Raw genomic sequence first — 21764 nt, forward strand, 5'->3', positions numbered from 1 at the left:
GGGAGGGCGCACTGTTAGTGAGCAGCGTACATGTACTTGAACCCTGGCCTACCGATGATGAATCTGTTGCATTGTCCACTCCCTGCCTCAGAGCCGTCTCTTTTTAATCAGTAGGTATCATTGCTGTATGAGCTGAGAGGTTGGATGCAGTTAGAAACGGAGGACACATTAGGGACTTGTTCTATTTCAGAAGTGCTGCTGCTTTTCCATCCTACCTATTTTCTAATATATTTTTATACGTAATATGCATTCTTTTTGTAATAAAACAATAACAACATAAAAATCACCGTGCCAGGAGCCTCATGTCTTTAAGAAAGTAAACGGCTTCTCCATCCTTGGCCAGAGCAGACACAGCTGATGTGGAAGCTGGTCCCTGGAGAGTGGTCTTTCCACTGTCATCTGGCAGAGCATCTCATTTTTCTCATCACAGATTCCCCTGTAATGACCTGTTGTCTTCCCACCTCTCACCTCTCCATCTCCCCAAACAGATGCAGAACGTCATGTATGACTTGATCACAGAACTCAATGATCGGAGCGAAGACCTGGAGAAACAGATCGGCAGCCTGGAGTCTAAGCTGGAGCACCTCACCGCCAGCTTCAATTCCCTGCCCCTGCTCATCGCCGACACCTTGCGCCAGCAGCAGCAGCAGCTCCTGTCTGCCCTCATGGAGGCCCGGGGCGTCAGCGTGGCGGTGGGCACCACCCACACCCCACTCTCCGACAGCCCGATCGGGGTCAGCTCCACCTCCTTTCCGACCCCATACACAAGTTCAAGCAGTTGCTAAATAAAACTCCCCACTCCAGAAGCATTACCCATAGGTCTTAAGATGCAAATCAACTCTCTCCTGGTCACTTTGCCATCAAGGAACATTTCAGACCAGGGATCGTAAAGAAGAGACACCGAGCTAATTAACTAACTCATGTTCATTCAGCGTGCTTGGTTTGATATGCCTTGAAACCAGAAATCTAATCTCTGTTTAGGTGCCTCTACTTGGGAGCAGGAAGAGGAGATGACAGGAAGCGACGCCTCTGGCAGGGCCCTTGCTGCAGAGTTGGTGGAGAACAGAAATCCACGTTCAATCTCAGGTCTTCACGTGGGGAGGGGTGGGGGGTCAGATGCACTGAAGTAGCCAACAGTGAAGCCAGCCTGGAGGGTCCCGCTGGAGGGAGGGTGTGGTATCAGGCTTGGGAGATGGGTTCCTCACCCCTGGGGTCCTCCAGCCCACTGCTTTCCTTTCCTTTTGTCTAAGGAAGCCCCCAGAGGACAAAAGTAAGAGAGAGCTGTCCACAGCTTGCCAAAATAGATGTTCTTTCCTCCCATCCCTTACACAGTCATGAAATTTAGACTGAAAGAAAAATTGATGAATAAAAAGCCAGACTCTCCATTCAATATTAATACTCATATAAACCCATGTATTTGCAAGCGTGTGCATGCACACACACACACACACACATCCCACATTCAACCCAGGTCTTCTCTTGTTTGCACTTGACCCAAGTAAAGAGGGACCTGGTACCTTACTCTGCACACAGTAGGCACTCTCTAAATGCACGTTGAGTTGGTCTGAATCTGGATGTGGGTGCTGTCAGTTCAGTGGGGTTTGCCAGTGTTGCCACATTCGGAGCCTCACTGAAGACGCAGGTCCCTTCAAATACAAAACAGGGTACACCGTGCTTGCTCTGAGATGAATGACAAGCCAAAATTGGCATTCTGGAGAGATAAGCAGCCTTCTAAAAATAACAGCTTCTGCAGAGTTTTTATCTCGTATCCAAACAAGCTGTGTTCCATGGGAGTGCATGATCAGGTGTATGGATATGAGGGCAGAGGAAGAGGATCTGTGCACGCATGCACACACATGTGTGAATAGGTGCAATCCCAGGACACCTTCATGAATAGAAGTATTGTCTGGGGGTTTGTTCAGTGATGTTTATCCAGTAACAGTTTTCCAGCCCCCGATGTTAAGAGTACAAAGGTGTCAAGGGCCTCACATGAGAGCTGGGAGGAGAAGTGAGAATGAGTGACCCAGGTGGTCCCTTCTATGTGACCTAAAACCACACCAAAGTGGAAGGTTCTGAAGATAAAGGGAGCCCTTAGAGAACACTGTGGGTAAGATAAGGTGACATAGATTTGTCAGTAGCCTATTCCTATTGTGCCACGTTTATCTCGGTGCGAAAATTATTGTAATACTTCTCCAACTTCAAGAGGCTCCAGAAACATCCAGATCCAGTGTATGATAGGCATTGTGAGGACAGGGCATCCGGATGCAAGATATTTTTCTCATACCATCATCTAACTATACATAATGCTTGTGATGTGAAAACCATCCAACTAGTCATCACATTTCTCATTCCAAGGTCTCTGACTTCTGCCTGACTTCTTCTGACTTCTGACTTAAATGATACTGTAGGGAACATTTCATCTGTTTAGGGTAAAATGAAGGATGTCATCTGTGGTGTGGATGATGGTCCTGTGGGGTATCCCAGGACAGCATCACCTTTTTGAAAGCAGAGTCTAGCTGTGGAGACTTCTACAGCTCTGGGCCTGGTCTTCTAAAGACAAGGGAATAATCAGACAGCAAAAGGTAGACAACCTAGGAAGGCCACTCTTTCAAGAAGACCTGGTCTCTTGTTAAATTTCTTCTTTTATCTTTTTGTATTGCTATTGCTCTTCCTTCGATGGCCTCACTTTTATCTCAATAACTCCTTTGAGCATTTTCCTTGGTGGTTCTGTATACCATAGATGCCACACTTACTGCTGGCTTTTTTTTTTTTTAACTTGTTATTTTACCTATCGATTATCTAAAAGATCCATATCTTTTTTTATGTCCCAAGAATGGTGCTCCTGTTTTCAGTGACAGCTGAAAGTGTAAACAGACAGATAAGCAGAAGAAATAACCATGTGTTTTCTTTGTGGCATTAGTTCATTTCACAGGTCAACCTGAGCGTGCCAATTGTGATCATCTAAATGCAGCCCTCAACTCTTAATTCCTACTCACTCTTCCCATTTCCCAGGTAGCCCCATGATGTGTGTGTGTGTGCACATGTGCACATGTAGGGATTTAATTTGAATTTCAAACAAATGGCATGCAAGATTCCACCGCTACTCCTCCTTTCAAAAAGTATGTGCAGACTGTCACTGACCCATTGTTGTCCATGGGTGGCTCTTCTTTAACCCATCACTAATGCTGTTCACTTGGGTAAATCCTAATGACCAAGCTAGCAACACTAGCAAAGAGAGTGTCTGGAGATACTTTCAGCAACAGCAGTCACTGGTATCCTAGAAACACACAGGCAAAGTTTGTAGTGTGACTAGACCTATTGGTAGTGCAGTAGCTAAGTAAGGTTTTTCTCCTTGGGAAAAGAGTACTTACTCTTCAAAAAAAGAAAATGATCGAATTCGCATTTTGACCCTCCAGTGGTAAATGGGACGCTGCTCCTCTGCACTATTTCAGCTTTAGGTGGGGAAGTTACCTATTCTCCTGCAAGTACAATCAACCTTTGATGACTTAGGTATTGATTATCCAGGATGTCACCCACCCGTTTCCTTCCTACAGCCCTTCTTTTGGCTGAGTCCACTGCGCCTCAGCATCACAGTCAGATGGAAAGGGGGCCGGGTGGGTTTTCATGTTACACCTTTTTGTCCTGTAATTTCAAGTTTGGTGGTAGAGGAGATTTAATTACCTACTCAAGAGTTGGCTATATGAAAAAAACAATTAATTATGGTAACCTCACTCCAGTACTGAACTGATTGAGTTCTTCCCCCTTCTGGAAGTCAGACCCAGTGGCCAAGCCCCTCCTATAATCTTTCTGTTAACTCAGTGTCAGATCAAAGTATACTCTGATATCCCCTAAAATATCTAGACACTTGAATTAAAAATATAGAGCCACCCCCTCATTGCTTAAGCCATATTATAGCTTCATGTACTGTAAAGGCAGGGATGTATATGATTACTTAAGACCACTAATCTCAGTGGGATTTCAGGACAGAACATCAGTTGGTAAGTTATACCAGACTAGGGGCTCACCCCTCCTTAGATTGAAGTCCAAATAAAAATCTGCATCATTGGCTCAAAGGCCACATATGTGTGATCATCATCAATAAATGATCATAAAGTGTGTATGAACTGCTCTTGCCATCCTCATAATATGTAACTTCATGACATCTTATCTCTAGAAAGGTATAATACAATGCAAAAGAGCAAGAGGGGCAAGGCCTTGAATCACCACTAACTTCTGACCTCAGCAAGTACCAGTGGTGTAACAATAATCTCCTAAGTGAGAAGGTATAGAGAATGTATTCACAAGCAAATCCTAAAGTGTGGAGCAAGTGCAAACCATTGTTGCATATTAAAGGCTGGGAGGAAACAATATTGAAGAAATAATGATTCTAATACATTTAGGGCTTTCCCCTTTGATATTTTATAATTTCTTATGAATAAATCATGATGGAAGAGAATAAATCTAGAGATACGGAATCAGAAGAAATAAAAATCTGACACTGGATCCACATCTTTGGCCAATGAATAGAACCACCTCAGACCTCAATTTCTCTATACTTAAAATGAAGACAACAGTTAACATTCTTAAGTGTGAAGTATTCAGTAGATTTTAAAATGGAATCACTATTGTCAACAACACCAGCCCAAACCAACTCTGTCTAGTCCACACTTTGGTGTTGCCTCAGAATGTACTCAGTAGTTACCAAATAGTAATTCTTACATATTGACCTATGTGAAATTAGCAGGGAGAGAAGCATGGGATTAGCACATAGTCCCAAGACCTCTCTCCTCCTTCAGAGTGCACCTCATCAAACAGTGCACCCCAAATTAAGAATCAGTGTTTCATTCCAGAACCCATGATGCGGCTAGCATCAAAGCACCAAATTGAGATGCTGTGAAGTCATTGTACTACCAGCAGGTTACTGCTCTTTAAAAGTTACTGCTTTTAAATCGTAAAATATATCCCCCGTTCTGCAGTCATCCCACTTCCCTAGATGTTGCTTAGAAGCAGATGAAGGCTCGGACGTCATCATTTTGCTGCCCCTATTGACTCTGCACGCGTTCGGTTTCAGTACCTTAGACAGCTACCTGATGGCTTCCTGGTAGGCGGGAGCAGCCTCTTCCCTTCCCATCCTTTCGCTACAGTCGGTCGGCTTAATGACACCCTGGACAGTATCCCTTCCTTCTCTGCTGCCGCCAAAGTAAACATTGTGGGAACGGGATCACTGATACCACTAAGAAAGGAATGTTACAGGGATAGCAATATTAAGTGTCTGCCTCTGGTAGTAGAATATAGGTGAGTTGCTCTTCATCCTGGAAGCTTGTGCCAAGCTGCATGAATAGAAATTAACACTAAACTCCTGTCAGACAAGTAATATGTAGATTTTTCCTAAAATAGACTGAAGCTTATTAAAAAGTTCTCAGTGGAATGGTATAGAAATATATACAGATAGAGAAAAAAAAAATAACTGTGATCTTTTTCCTTACGCCATTACTGGAAATGCCCAAATATGAACTGGAGTTCCCTCTGAACAAAACCGTTATCAAATCGTCAACGTATGACCTCCAAATCTAGGTGCCAAGTGCCCTGCCACAGTTGTTTACACACCTGAGGAACGTGTTCTGGAAGCTGTACTCTTGGGCTTGGACCATGTGTTGAGACAAACAAAACAGACGTTGTGACCAACCAAGCTGATGGAGGAAAAGCACAAAATCCAATACCAACCTATAGTTCAGATCCCAAAGAGATGCTGAATTTATAGCCAAAAAAATTTTTTTGACAAATCAAATGTCAATCTGATCGGAACAGCCAACATGAAAGTTCACAGAAGGAGGACAGGGAATAAACAACATTCTCTAGCTGTATCATATTGTCTCAGTTTTTGAACCTCAACCAGGACTGATCTACCTTCATCAGACACACTTTTTAATGGCGCAACAACTCAGTATTGGTCCCAGACTCCATTCTGCACTGACCAGACGAGAACAACAAGAGGGAGCAGCAGGATGTCAATGGAGGAAATATATCCATGGCGAACTCAGAGACTGATGTGTTTATATTCAGAATCAGATGAGCTTCAATATGAATTTGCATCTTGCCTCTGTACTGCTTGCTATTTTTTAATGATAGGAGAAAGTATAACAGTTTATTTTAAATATGAAATATATTGCTATATTATAAAATATATTGTAACTTTCAATTAACATTTTGTATCAAATTAGTCTTTAGCAGGTACAGTGTCAACCTGCCCTCCCAACGACTGTTTCTGATTACACATCGCTGTTAGTGACTGCCTGACACCCAGACCAAGGGTCCTCAGCCTCCTGAACTGCCATATTCTAATTCTCTGAGACCTAATAGAGATAAAAGAACGTTATACCCCACTTAGAAGACTAATTCTACCCTAAATTCTTTCAAGCCATTTCAGAAGAGATTTTAAAAGCCATCACTCCTTTAGTAGCTGTGCAAACCAGTTTAATTAAAGGGCAGGCTCTTTCTATCTAAATGCAAAGGCCCTATTACATAAATGATTTGTCTCAAACTCAGCCAGTTTTTCCTTTGGCAATGGTAGAATGGGGCATAAGGAAGGGTCTTGTTCTCCTGTGACACAAAAGAGTCAGAATCCTAGGCACTGTAAGTTTCTCTGTGTCAGAGTATAACTGGGATTGGAATTCCATTTCCCTGGGGGTCCAGTGAGAGCCCAGCGGGCAGTTATGCTTTTCCGAGTTGGCTCCTTCAGGGAGCCAGGTTTCCACACATTTAACCACAACATGGAGGACAGCTCCTAAGGGAATGAAGGGAGGAGGCAGGACATGCAAAGAGCTGGGCTTCCTTTTCTGCTAGTTTAGCTGGGAGGAAAGAAAGAGTTTCCATCAAGATGTTTTCCTTTATTGGCAAAACTGTGACAAATTTTCTACTTCAGCAACTACGATATCGATGTCCTTCCTTCTCTGATAGAGCAGTTGAGACACATGTGTAAACTTTTTCACTTCCCTCCTTTGGCCATGGGACTATTTGTAGATGAAAACAGGATGCATTTGGTCATGGAATGAAGGTTTCCTGGAATCAGTGGCCTCCTCCCAAGGAGGACCCTTGCTTGTTGTCACATTGGTAAAATATTGCACAGGTGCACACCAAGTAGCTTCAGGATAGATTCTTCAACCGAGTGTATCTCTTCCCTTCACAATCTCTGAAAATTCACACAGATGTACTGAGAGTGCAAAACAGTAGGTTTTCTCCTGGGAGAAAGGCTGGAATCCTCTCACACTTCCATTTTATTTGAGCTTAAATATAGGTAAGGCTGGGGCCTCCGTGATGTTATTCATGCCATCCAAAAGAGGAATATCTAAATGCCCAGCTTCAATCTGCTCATGTGGCTGAGAGCTAACTTGGAGACACTTTTTATTTCTTTTTTATTCGTTGAGCCTTTTATTTTGTATTGGAGTAGAGCCAATTAACAATGTGGTGATAGTTTCAGATGGACAGCAAAGGGCCTCGGCCATACATATACATGTATCCCTTCTCCCCCAAACTCACTCCCATCCAGTTTCCCACATAACATTGAGCGGAGTTCCCTGTGCTATACAGTTTATCCTTGTTAGTTATCCATGTGAAATACAGCCGTGTGTACCTGAACACACATTGTATTTTTATTGAGCTGAATTCTCTCAGTCTCTATACTGGTCCTCAGTTACATGTTTCGCTGAGCTCCATTAAAGCCATCAGAACTCCTGGGCACCTGTTTTTAGCAAGTTACTCACTTGATAATGGAAATTAGTTTATTCTCAATTTTATAATTGACTGATGAATGTACTGGTGGTCATTTATTTGTCTCATAATACTTTTCTGCTACTAAATAGAACTGTCTCTTTTGGCTTTTCCTTCTAGCTGTTCTCAGACGAAGACTTCTACGTTTATAGAGAGTGTTCTGATTTTTCTACTCAAAGTTATTATTCCATCTAGAATTAAGAAAACCAATACAAATTCCTGATTTGGGGGAAATGGGACCTTTGGACAGTAATTCAGGCATATAGCTATATGCTCACAGTTGTTAAGTCAAAGTGCGGTCCACAGATCGGCAGCATTAGCATCACTTGGGAACTCGTTAGCAATGCAGAATCTCGGGCCCCATCCCAGATCTACTTAATCATATTAGGCATTTTAACAAGGTCCCCATGTGGTATACATATTAATTGTAAGCACTGTCCTGACCACAGAGCAATGGTAAATAACATTATTACTATTCATAAAATCAAACTATTTCTTCCTTGACCCTCATGTATAGAATTCTTTGATGAAGTAAAGGTCCCATATGATGATAAAAACAAATGCACCTTAAAATTCCTCTTGAGGTCAGATAGCTCAAGTGGTATATACAAAGAAGCTGTCTTTTCCCAGTCTTATTTTAAAAGTACTCGCTTCCTAGCCTTGAGCCATCTCAAAGCACCTTTTTAAGGTTTTCGTTTTAGCGAATGCTGGCAGGGCCATCAGAATATCAGGTGGTTCCTCGGGCCAGGTCCCCTGGAAGGCCACCTGGCTCCCTGCTCAGCATAATGCAGAAATAGCTGCATCTGTGTTCCTCCCTTGAGAAACTCAGCATCCCATCAGTGGGAACTCTCCTCCCTAGGGGAAACTAGCAAGAGAAGTTAGTTTGACCATCTAGAAACATTCCTAATCTCTCTTTAAACCAAGTCTCTTATTCGTTACACCAACCAGACACTCCGAGGTAAGCAAGGAAAGGTGTGAACTGTGATATTGGCGCCATAAATTGATATGTACCCAGAAACAGTTATGTTCTGAATTAATGGCTTTAACCTGTTCATTGTAAAAAGTGCCTTGGACTTCAATCTAAAGAGGTCAGTATAAATATATGTGTGTGTGTGTGTGACATATGTAGGCAAATATTTACATATTTATACATACATAGGTGCACACACATATACCCTGCACATTCATATATAACATATACATACATATATAAGTGCTTCGTAAGATATCATATTGCTATTTGCAGCTCCATTTCTTTTGTCTGGTCCTATGCTTATTTGTTCAGTGAGACCTTTACATAGAGAGGTTCTATCCAGGACATTGATGTATTTTTTTGTTTGTTTTTTACTTTTTATTAAAAAGGTAAAGGATATAAAAAGTCAAGTGCCTGAAGGTTTTGAATGGAACTGTGGTCAACTTTCTCAGGTCGCCAAAAAGGAAACTGAATTTGCTTGCGGGAACCATTTTTCTGTTTCAGTGGCTTTGTTCTCCCTCTGCAGGACTGCCTAAGTAAAAGTGGTTACAGTGATTTTGTAATTTCATTATAATCCATTTTAACAGCAAACCTTTTGTTCACTGTAGTGCCAAGTTCTCTTCACACAGCAGCATCAGAAGGCTCTGGTCCTTATGAGCTAGGCATGGTTTTGTTGTCATCTGAAAGACTAAATTGTAGGAGATGGGGCTCAAATACTGCTTGGGTTTCCCAGGTACCTCAGAGGTAAAAATTCTGCCTGCCAACCAAGGCATGGGCTCGATTTCTGGGTCAGGAAGAGCTCCTAGAGAAGGAAATGGTAACCCACTCCAGTATTCTTGCCTGGGAAGTCCCATCGACAGAGGAGCCTGGCGGGCTACAGTCCATGGGTCACAAAAAAAAGTTGGACATGACTTAGAGACTAGCCAAACAAATACTGCTTCCGTTTAGTAGCACTCACAGAAGGACAAGTAGGAATTTCTCTCCCTGAACCAGGTGAGACTCTAAGATGGCCAACCAAGGGACCCCAGTGAACTTTCTAGAGCTCCTGCTCCCTGTCTTTCTACAATAACACAATCATCTGTATCGATCAGCCTGTCTACCAAAGGTCATCTCGTTCTATGGTGTGACAGCTTTTAAGGGACCTGCCTCTCTGGTTAGAAGCTCTCCAGAGTCCCAGGCAGAGTCCCATGGTTCCCATGGCTCTGTTCATGAGCTCAAGGAAACACTTTACTTCTTCACATCAACTAAGTCTTCTCTCCATTTCCCTGCCCAAGTGGCAATGCCCTCATGACAGCCAGGGCCAGGCCAGAGAGGCAATGCCCACTCACGGTGTTAATCAGAAGAGACACTTCGAAATATCAGAGGGGCCCAGAAGGACAACCAGTCTCTCCAGCTGTCCCACTGCTACAGCCGCATTTGTGGAACTGTCATTAAGAAGGCTTGGCAGGGCTTTCCTGGTGGCTCAGTGGTAAAGAATCCGCCCTGTAGTGTGGGGGACGTGGGTTTTATCCCTGGAAGATTCCACTTGCGTGTGCTGCAACTCAGACCCGATGCATGCAGTCAAGTCAATTAATTTTTTTAAAAGGCTTGGCAAACCAAGTTCCCCAAATTGAAACCCCCATACCATACTGTTCTCCCCATGAACTTTTCTGTAGCTCTAGGTAAAAAAGAAGAAGAAAAAGAAAAACGCAATTTAGGTACTTTCAAAACCAGTATCTAATATTTGAGGGTTTTTTCTCAGTTAAAATATTTTCAAAAAATATCTAGCTATATTTCTGTAGCCATTCATTACTTAAAGCTCTTTCCAAAATCCCTTATTGAAGGAATGCATTTACCAACCCAGTGATTACAAAACAACAATACTTCATACTTAAAAACAATAATAACTTTCATCCAAGGACCTCAAATGTCAATAATTTAGTTATCACCCTGTGAGGTAGATGACAAATATTCCCATTATTCAGATGGGAAAATTGAGCTAGAGAAAAGCAAGCAGCAAATAACTTATCAAAGTCAGGAGTTAAGCTGAAAATACAACCTAAGACTTTTCAGCACATTTGGGAAAGAATGGAAATTAATGGCTCAAATTCTATTGCTGGCCACCGTTGTGAAGAAGACCAAGAATATATGTCAACCACATGCCTAGACCCAGGCTTGGAATGTAAATGGTGGGTGGGTTTGGAGGTCTGGGTGGGAGACGACATCTCTTTCTTTGTGCAAAGTGTGAGAGTTGTGCCCCTGAGGGTGAGCTGAGTCTGTGGCCTTTGCCACTTCCTCTTGAACTGAAGCTGGAGAGAAGGGGCATTATAAAAATGTTCTGGTAAATGCTGATATGATGGCATTAAATAAAAACAGGAAGGGAACTGACTCAAACACAAAACCAAAAACGCAAGCGGCTGATTTCCTTTATCTTCTTCCCTATGTCTGCAGTTGTGAAAACAGGAATTTTTAAAGGAGGAAATCTTAATTTAGGTTGGAAACAGAGCCCCCTGGAAAAAGTTGCCTCTTTTGTTTAATCAAGGTCAGCATTGCCTTAGTGCTGATGGCGGTGCCTGACTCAAGAGATTGGCCCTGCCAAGAAGCGAACATGAGTTTAGTATCTAACCCAGTTTTAACAACGTGGGGGAGAAAGTGAGAACTGTGCCGGAGGTAAGCGACTGTTATCAATGAGGATGCATAGACACACTGATGTGTGATAAAGTACGCTTGCAGCTATGTTCAAATAAAGGATCAGGCAGTTACACAGTACGGTGAGTCCATTTATCTGAGCAGAGGTTCTCAGTCTTGGTTTTACACTAGAAGCATCTCAGAAGCTTTTGAAAACATTCAAGCCAGTGCCCCTGAGACCTGAGATTCAGAAGGCAGAGTCTGGGGTGGTGCCCGGGGAATTTCCCTGAAGCCCCCAGGGGGTCTAAAGGGCTCTCAGAGTTGAAGGCTGATCCAGAGCTTGCTGAAGTGAGACCCCCGCAGGTGTCCAGCCTGGCCAGTGGCCCCCCGCCCCCGGGGATCACTACCCTCCCGAGTTGGCAAGGAGCCCATTGGGGAGGGGGCAGAAAGGGCGAGATTTGTATTAAGATGGGGATTTGCTTGAAGCTCCATTCCTTTCAGCCTGCCCTCGTTTCTTTCCAGTTCTGGACCCATGAACCTGTGCTAATTTGCATTCAACTCAACACATATTGGCAAACAATGCTGCCAGGTTATTATTCACTCAGTATTTCTCTGCCTGGCTGCTGCGGCCTTCCGCTTTCTCCTGACACACAGTCTGTCTGGGGCATATCTTTCTTTGGCCTTAGGTCTCTACGAGGATTCGGGGAGGGCCATCCCAACATTTTTCATTTGGCAAAAAAGATTAAACTTGAAAAAAACACGTTGCCCTTGATAGCAGATGTCTCACTAAACTAACACAAAAACAGGGTAACCTGCCGTGTGACACACTCATGGATCCTTTCCTAACTATATTTAACCTTTAAAAAAAATGACCCCTATCTTAAAGAAAACTTGATCCGTTATTACATTATGCATAGCTATGAAAACTGGGGGAAAGGGACCTTAGAACCCCAAAGTGGGCCCAGTTCTCAGAACGGGGCAATCCTGCTAAATACGGGGCCCTCTGAGTAAGACTGCCCCCTGCAGGTAAGACAGAAATACAGCAACCAAGGGAATAGAAAAACTACACAAGCATCCGGGAAATTTGTGTCCTGTCCCTTACCTGACACAGAGGAAATGGAGGGGCAAGAGAAGTGATTGGCTCAAAATCAGAGAACTTCTGCCTAATTGGGCAGAAACTGAACTGGAACGCTGTCACCCCATGTTGAGAATGCCTTCTGTGCCGGTGTGGAAAGCTGAGGCCTGCCCAGAACCTCACCACATTCTTCCCAGATTCAGCCTTCTAGTCAGTTATCAATTTTGCAAATGTTAGCTAAAAATAAAATGCCCTGCTTCCCTCTACACATACATGTTCACACACACACACACACACACACACACACCATATTATCAGTCTCTCATTGAAAACAAAGATATGCATACTGTGACTGGCTAAATTAATTCATCATGTATTTCATATTCCAGAGACGTTGATCATCTTCAATGTTATCTGCCTTTAGTTTAGAGAATTTCGAGCTAATACTTGCAAATCTACAAGAACCCCCACTGGTTAGGAGACATTAAATTAGATTATTAAAATGATGCAATTTTATATCCAGAATTACAGTGGATTATGCTAAGGGTGGTCAAGGTTATTAATCTTTATTCCAGTCACTGCTACAAATAGTACATGAATATTAGCCAAAATTAGCTTAATCTTTTTTTTGTAGTGTGAATTTGAAATTTACACTGTTTTTTTCCGGGGACAAGTCACACTTAATAGCATCTCTTAAAATGCAATCCTGTCCCCTAGAAAACCAAAGGTGAAAAACATGAATGCAATATGTTACTGCTGCCTACATGCCATTTCCTCTCCTCTTAGGTAAGGCTTCTTTCCAAATCTGTTCTACCTCCTACTTTGCAACACTGGGGTATCACTTAAAAGCCATCAAGTATTTCTCAAGAAAGAATACATATAGCAGTGGGGCACCCACACCTCAGTCACTCATCAAGGGAAATGTCAGGTCTTCTGTAAGCGCCTGTACACCGTGATTCAATTGCCCTTTCTTCTAACACCCTCCTCACCTCCCACCTCTTGGAATGAGAAGGTAGATACATAGCTCTGCCTGAGCATCAGAAATTAGGAATCCTAACAGATTTATACTTAAGATTTCCTAGGGAATTTTTTCCCTCAGGATGACAATGCAATGTTTACTTGACTCAGAAATTCGGGAACCTAAGATCCTGTTTGGTTTTGGTTCAGATGAGAAAATAATCATCTAGTATTGCCTGAACATCCACAAGAGGGGCTGACATCTTTGGTTCTTTTTGAGAAAAGTGGTGAAAGAAAGCTATGGAGGACAGTATTCATTACCTCCAGGACATCCATTCCCTCCAATCTCCAGCCCATGGTACTGGATTTTAATTTGGTGAATACACCCTTCCCTATCTCCACTATGCATTTGGGTAGAAGTAATTCTTTTTCCAGACCCATGGAAGACCAAGGCAGGCTAGGGCAATCAGAGGAACTCATCACCCTCCCCAAAGGATGGGCACATGGCCCAAATTAAGCCAACATGAGCAAATGACTCTCAGAGTGAGGGCTTAAGCAGAGGCTATCAGAAAAAAACAAACAGTCTTCCCCTGGAAGGTGTGGTGTACAGATTTCGTCAGGAACTGATGTCCCCTTTTGTTTCATGAGGGAAGAGGGTGGGTTTGTCGGGGGCCAACACATGGAACATGAAGCCAAAACCACAGAAGGCAGAGAGGAAAGGAAGAGAGAAATGGGGGCCTTGGAGCCACTGACTCTTCTAATTACCTGAGCTGGTAACTTTGCTTTATGATGAAGTTTGCAGGTTTATGATGAAGTATGAGGGATTTTCAGCCACATTCAGCGTAAAGAGTCCTTGTGGAGAAGAACCAATCTTCAGTGCACGTCTGATTCCCCAGAGGAATAACAAGAATGAGAATTAAATGGAAATGCTTATTCAGTACTTCTGACATTTAAAAAGTTTAAAACACAAAAACTAAACAGGGAAACAAGAACATTGGAAATGCCAAAATTGACTCTAGAGTGTACCTTGACCACCAGGGTATAAGGGTGATGGAAGACGGAGAGATACAGAATGAGATGCTGTTACATGAATCAGCCAGGTATTCACAGAAAGAAAAGACCAAAGCAGACTGATTCATCAGTCAGGTGGGGGAGAGGAGTGCAGTAAAAGTGACCTGGGGTATCACTTGGAAGGAAGGTAAATATCGATAACTTCAGAGTTAGACAATTAAAATTATAATCAATTATATAGTTGAAACGGAGTCTGTAACTTCCAAATTAGTAGAGGTTGAAAAGCTGAGGGGAAAAAATCAATTCAAAAGGAGGGAAAACACAGAAACAATGGAACAAGTTGAAATGACAAGGGGCTTCCCTGGTGGTCCAGAGGCTAAGACGGCACTCCCAGTACAGAGAGCCCCGGTTCAATCCCTGGTCGGAGAACTAGCTCCCAGCAGCTGCAAATAAGAGCTTGCATGCTGCAACTAAGAGGTCCTGCCTGCCACAACAAAGATTGAAGATCCCACAGTTAAGACCTGGCTCCGCCAAATGGATAAATAAATATTTTTAAAAGGACAAAACAAAATGGAATGAATACATCCAACTATTTCCATAATCACAACGAAATAACAGACTAAATGCTCTAGGCAACAGAAAAGGATTGTCAGACCCAATGTTTTTAATTACCCGGATATCAATAAATGCTATTTATAAGGGATGCATCGAAAACATAAAGACAAATTGAACATACAAATTTTAAGAGCTACACCAAGTATGTTCTAACCAAAACAAAGTGGTGTAACTATATAAATATCATGGGGAAATATAATTTAATGTAAAAAGCATTGAGTTCACCAAGAAATTATAACAATTCTGAATTTATATATTTAATCATTTGGCCCCAAAATGCATAAAGCAAACATTTATGGAACTAGAGCAAAATACCAACAAGCCCACAATTATAGAGAGAAAATTTAACACATCTCTCTGAGTAAGGGTAGATCAAACATGCAAAAAAACTCTGAAAGAATATTGAAAATGTGAATGACTTAATAATCATAAAATTACACCTTTTCCTAGTACATGGAACATTAATGAAAATCAACCATTTAATGAGCCATAAACACATTTTAAGGGACTGGTACCAAACAAACAGGGGCTTTCCCACTGGCTCAGCAGTGAAGAATCTGCCTTTAATGCAGGAGATATGGGTTCAATCCCTGGATCAGGAAGATCCCTTGGAGGAGGGCATGGCAACTCACTCCTGGTGAGTCCCATGGAGAGAGGAGCCTGGCAGACTGCAATCCGTAGGGTGGCAAAGACTTGAACACAACTGAGGTGGCTGAACACGCACACACGCACCATACAAACATTCTCTGAGTACAATGTAATATATACTAAAAATCAGTAAAAAAAAAAAAAAAAAATTATAACCAAAAGAATGTCCTTTGGGAATTAAGAAGCATACTTATGAATAATTCATGAGTCAAAAATAAATCATAATAGAAATTTTCAAATATGTAAAACAGAACTGTAATGAAAATACATTTCAAAATTAGTTGAGTGCCATTTTATTAAAGGCAGAATGAGCAAATAGAGACAGGAGCAGAAATTAAGTAGAAAATAAATATATATTAGATGAGACTTTTAAGAATTCAAAAGTTGATCCTGTGAAAAAACAATTAAAATTGATAAACCTCTAGCAAGATTGAACAAAAAGAGTCAGAGAAGGAAGGGAGGAGCAGGAGAGAGAGAGAAAGCAAAGCAATCTTAGGAATGATGCTATAATCACTGAAAAGATAATAGGAAGCTATTTGGAAATAAATGGAAAAATAGATTTCTATAAAAAAAATCTACTTACCAAACTTGACTCAAAAAAAAAATAGGTTAAAAATAGAATCATAAAATCATTAAAAATAAGTAAGTAAATGGTTCCATTTTTCCCACAAAGAAAATGCCTAGCCTGGATGATTTTAGTAGCAAATTCTAGCTAATATTCAAGGAGCAAAATAATTTCAATCTTAATACACTTTTCCCAAAGCATAACAACAACAACAAAAGGGCTGTTTCCCAATTCATTTTATGAGGCTAGCACAGCATTGATATCAGAACCATAAGGACAGTACAGGAATGGAAAACTATAGACCAATTTTATTTATGACTTTAGATGCAAACATCCTGCTGCTGCTGCTAAGTCACTTCAGTCGTGTCTGACTCTGTGCGACCCCATAGACAGCAGCCCACCAGGCTCCCCCGTCCCTGGGATTCTCCAGGCAAGAACACTGGAGTGGCTTGCCATTTCCTTCTCCAATGCATGAAAGTGAAAAGTGAAAGTGAAGTCGCTCAGTCGTGTCCAACTCTTAGCGACCCCATGGACTGCAGCCCACAAGGCTCCTCCATCCATGGGATTTTCCAGGCAAGAGTACTGGAGTGGGGTGCCATTGCCTTCTCCGGCAAATATCCTAAACATACTATTATCAAACTAAATCTAGAAATAAATGGGGGAGAATACATAATTAAAATGTTTGTCCCCAGAATGTTTAATATTAGAAAAATAATGAAATCTGCCATATTAATAGATCAAAGGATAAAGATCATTTAATTATAATAGATTTTAAAAGAAATTAATTAGGGACTTTCCTGGTGGTCCAGTGGCCAACACTCTATCCTTCCGATGCAGAGGGGTCCCAGGTTTGATCCTTGGTCAGGGAGCTAGACCCCACCTGCTGCAACTAAGACTTCACACGCCACAGCTAAGAGTTCGTGTTGCTTATTGTTGTTTTACTCACTAAGTTGTGTCCTACTCTTCTGAGACCCCATGGACTGTGCCTACCAGGCTTCTCTGTCCATGAGATTTCCTGGGCAGGAATACTAGAGTGAGTTGCCAGGTCCTTCTCCAGGGGATCTTTCTGAACCTGCATCTCCTGATATGGCAGACAGATTCTTTACCACTGAGGCACCAGGGAAGCCCTAAGGATTTGCATGCCACAACTAAAAAGATCCTGCATGCTGCTGCTAAAAGATCCCAAGGCCCTGGGTGCAGCCAAGTAAATAAATAAATAAACATTTTTAAATAAATAGTACCTTTAAAAGAAATTAATTAATATCACCATTGGTTAATTGAAAACAAAACACAGAAAATTAGGCATGAGTTTGAGCAAAGTCCGGGAGATAGTGAAGGACAGGGGAGCCTGGTGTGCTGTACTCCGTTGGGTCACAAAGAGTCAGACATCATTTAGCAACTGAACAACAGCAATCACTCCATGATTCATGCCTTTGTATACCCTTCACCTCTTGAGTGTGGGTGGGACTTGTGACTTACTTGTAGCCAATAGAAGATGGCAAAGGTGGTAAGATGTCCCTCCTGTGATTATGTCCACCCCATCCTAGTGGACGGAGAGGTTCTCCTGCTGACTTTGAAGAGGCAAACAGGCATGTTGTCAACTGCCCTTGGAAAGGGTTCTGTGGCAAGGAGCAAGTAGCCTGTCAGACCTGAGGGCAGCCAACAGCGGGTAAAAAGCCAGAACCCTCAGTCATGTAAAGGAATGAATTCTGTCAACAGTATGAATGAGCTTTGAAAAACGATCCTTCCCTAGTTGAGCCTCCGGATGAGACTGCAAGCTAGCCAGCAAGATGATTTACCCTGTGAGACCCTGCACAAATGACCCAGCTAAGCTGGGTACCCTTGACCCATGGAAACCGAGATAATAGATATGTGTTGTTTTGAACAAATTGTTGTACAGCAATAGAAAACTAATACAAAGGGAACTTTCTTAACCCAATAAATGATATCTACAAATGATCTCTTCCTAAAGCGCACACCACACTTAATGGTGAAATCAAGATGCCTGTTATTACCACCTCTGCAGGGAAATTGCTAGCAGTGCAGTATCTGTAGAAAAGAGGGAAAGGAGCAGAAAGTAAAAAATTTTTGTCATTATTTGCAGCTGATATGACTGTCTGCTTGTCTACCCCCCAAATATCTGAAGATAAACTATTACAGATAAATTAACAAATCATTAGAGATAAGTTCATCAGACGGCATGGTTGCTGGATACAAATTCAATCAATAAAAATTAATTATTCTTATTGATACCCTATCAATAAGAAGCTAGGAAATGAAATTTTACAAAAGCAACCATTTATAATAGCATCCAAAAATATTAAAAATCTAGCAATAAACCAACAATATATATTAGCGTTTTAGAGAGACAATTATGAAATGTTATTAAAGGACAATTAAAAAAACTTAAATGGGAAAATATTCAAGTTCAGGATTGTAAATATGTTTATTCTCCCCCAAATTAATCTACAGGTTTTTGGGTGTGTGTGAAACATGACAAATTGAATGTTAAATTGATACAGAAACAAAGAGGTCCTGACATCTCTGAAGGAGAGCAGGTAGGAGGACTTGCCATATATCAAGAATGTTTGTCATAAAGCTCTCTTAATTAAGGTAATGTGGCCTTTGTGTAGGGAGAGAAAGACAAATTAAACAACGAAACACAACTGAGAGCTGACATACATACATTTTTGGAAATCTGATCTATTATCGAGATGGCCTTGTAAATCAGTTGGAAAAAATGGACTGTTCACGGAACAGCACTGAAACAATGACTATCTAAATTCATACACAAAAATTAATGCTGGTTGAAATAAAAACATAAAGAAAAACATGACACTTTCAGAAGACAGTAGATATCACTCCTTAAGCAAGACTCCAAAAGCTCAAACCAAGAGAAAATGACTGACAAATTTGAGTATATTAAGGCTTTCTATCCCATATTTTTTTTTAAAGTGAGAAGGGAGTTACAACCTGTACAACAAAGTCACATAAACCAAAGTGGCAGGGGTGGCAGGGGGAAGAAGAAGAAAGAAACATGAATTTCACAGAAAAAGGAGCCACAAATGTCCATAAACATATTGAAAATGTGGTCAGCTTCCAGTGATCAAGGAGATGCAAACAAAACCAGAAGTTACTATCATACCTACTAGAGTGAAATTGAACATCAATTCCAAAGGTTCTAAGTGTGTGGGGCAACACGAACTGTCACCCACCACTGGTGGGAGTATAAATTGGTGTAACCACTTTGGAAAACAATTTGTCATTGCTTAGATTGGTTGAGAATCTGCATATCCAATGACCCAGTATTATTTGTAAAACAAACAAGCAAACGAAATGCCACTGGCATCAACCTCAAACAAGAATAGAATGAGCAGAAACATAATGGAGAATCAGTCACATGAGGGAATATTATGCAGCAGTGAAAATGAAATCAGTGAGCTACAACCAGGTAACACCAGCGAAAATGACTCCTGGTCACATAATATTAAGAGGGAAAGCAGCCCAGGAAGAATACACATTGCATGTGCCTGTGATACGACAGTCAAAACCAAGTAGAACTAAATGATATCCTTCTTAAAGACATAGACATTGGTGTGTCATAGGGAAGAAAGGAGGATGGGGGATGGGACTGAAGAGGGGTGTCAGGAAATTCTAAGCTTCTAAATAATATTTCAATCCAGGTAGTTAAGATACAGACGTTCATTTTATTCTTCTTCTTTCACCTGTACAAAATGTATTCTTTTGTATACCTGTTATGCTTCATAGTTTTTCAGAGTTGTTAATAAAGCAGCACCCAACATATGTCAGCTTTTTCCTCTGATCTAGTACAGCTGGCTGGCATTATAGGCAGTAGTACCACCTAAGGTGGGCTTCCCAGGTGGCGCTACTGGTTAAGAACATGTTTGCCAATTCAGGAGACATAAGGGATGCGGGTTTGATCCCTGGATGGGAAGATACCCCGGAGGAGGGCATGGCAACCCACTCCAGTATATTTGACTGAAGAATCCCACGGACAGAGGGTTAGTCTATAGGATTGACTGCAAAGAGTCGGACACAACTGAAGCAACTCAGCATGCATGCATGCACCATCTAAGGTAAGTAGAAGGAATGACCCAACATTCAGGAAAGCAGGGCAAAGCTTAAGGTACACCCTGGAAGCCTCAAATGTGGTTTCAGACTTTAGGAAACAAAAGAGATGCCCATAAATGACATCCCTGCTTCTTCAGTTACCAACAGAACTTTTATCCAGAGGACTTTGACCTTGAGCATGTGACAGACACTCCTGAACACTAAGGAGGAAGGAGAAAGCGGTCCTTACAGGTTTTCCAAGAGGAAGAGAAGCCCTGCCAAAGGATGTCCTATTTGGTCAAGAACAGCATAAGTACCCAACAGCTGGATTTAGACTCAGTTAGCCTGGGTTTCTTATGCTGACTTTGGTGCTTATAGCTGGTGACCTTCTGTGAGATGGAAGAGCTCCAAGCTTCAGTTTCCTCGTCTGCAAAATGAGCACAGTAATAGTACTCTTGCAGAAGAGCTGCTATGGAAATTAAATGCGGTAACCTATGTGAGGTCACCTCCCACACCACGCAGGGCTAGCCCAGTCTCCTGCTGCTTGTGTGGAGTTGCTGATTTTCAAGCTTGATGTTTTACCCAGAGGGAGCTGACTTACACAACCATTGCTTCTATCCATCTAACGATGGTGCTTTATATTCTCCCCCATGCCTAGATTCAACCGACTCCATCAGCATAAAATAAAGAGGGCTGGAAATCCCGACAGAGTGTCCCAGGGGCGGCAAATCAAGGATGCAGCTCACACGACTCTTATTACACCCGGGAGTCTAAAGCACATTATGCGCTGTGATTAAAAAGAGGCTTGACTGCCTCCACCGCGCAATCTTGTCAATCCTCCCAATCATCAAGAAATCGTAAGGACTGACAAATATCTCCTCCCAATCTCATTTCACAGAGGTCTGTAATTCTTAAGGGCATGCAGAGGGAGGCTTGGATCTTTCGGGAAACCCCGGGGCCATGGGAGGCAGCAGCTTCGAGTTCCTGCGGAGGAGGATGCCCCCGGAACCTCTTCCTGCCGCATCTCATTCCCCTTGTCCCCACGCCCGTTCCCGCCCCGACTCCCCTGCCCCGTTCCCGCCGCAGCTGAGTGCCCTTCTGCCTGCCTTTTGCCACCTTCCACCCGGTAAGGCTCAGCGATCGATTCAAACCCTTATCCAGCCTCCATGTCCTCTGCTGTGAAAATACTCTCTCTTCCTCCTTTTTCTTCCAAATGAGGTAAGTCAGTGAAATAATAGCCACTTCACAGTGCATTCAATTTTCAACAATCTACTTTCTTCTCTCACCAAAAGCGCTAAGATGCTTCTAGCTAAATTAATTATAAATTGTGATCTTCCTTTTCCTGCTTATGTTTATTTTCCTTCAATGTGTCAAAATTCTTGGAATCAAAAAGGCAAGCTTTTAAGTAAAGACCATGTGGAGAGCAAATTAGGTTCTGCCCTGCATGGAAATTCTTCAATCTCTCCCTGTCTGTG

The 21764-nt window shown here is 42.0% G+C and overlaps 1 protein-coding gene and 1 long non-coding RNA gene across 6 annotated transcripts in view; one reads left to right on the forward strand and one right to left on the reverse strand.

Moving 5' to 3' along the window:
• KCNN3 (potassium calcium-activated channel subfamily N member 3) overlaps window positions 1-7468 on the forward strand; it is a 172439-nt gene extending 164971 nt beyond the window's left edge. For 3 of the 4 annotated variants that reach the window (XM_055584115.1, XM_055584117.1, XM_055584118.1), the window contains exon 8: window positions 489-7468. In XM_055584115.1, coding sequence (XP_055440090.1) covers window positions 489-785 — 297 coding nt within the window. In that variant the 3' untranslated portion in view covers window positions 786-7468. The remainder of the gene's footprint in view (window positions 1-488) is intronic. The other variant, XM_055584116.1, reaches the window with a different exon arrangement.
• On the reverse strand, window positions 1187-17831 carry LOC129654686 (uncharacterized). 2 transcript variants are annotated; one of them, XR_008715565.1, is made up of 4 exons: window positions 17698-17831; window positions 14145-14263; window positions 1523-1646; window positions 1187-1245 (listed from the first exon to the last, which is right to left on the reverse strand). It is a non-coding gene; the product is annotated as an uncharacterized LOC129654686 (long non-coding RNA). The 2 variants fall into 2 exon arrangements; XR_008715564.1 differs by lacking the exons at window positions 1187-1245; window positions 1523-1646 and adding an exon at window positions 9292-9428.
• Between the last annotated feature and the right edge of the window lie 3933 nt (window positions 17832-21764).

Source organism: Bubalus kerabau, chromosome 6 (assembly GCF_029407905.1).
Source record: "Bubalus kerabau isolate K-KA32 ecotype Philippines breed swamp buffalo chromosome 6, PCC_UOA_SB_1v2, whole genome shotgun sequence".
Taxonomy (NCBI): domain Eukaryota; kingdom Metazoa; phylum Chordata; class Mammalia; order Artiodactyla; family Bovidae; genus Bubalus; species Bubalus kerabau.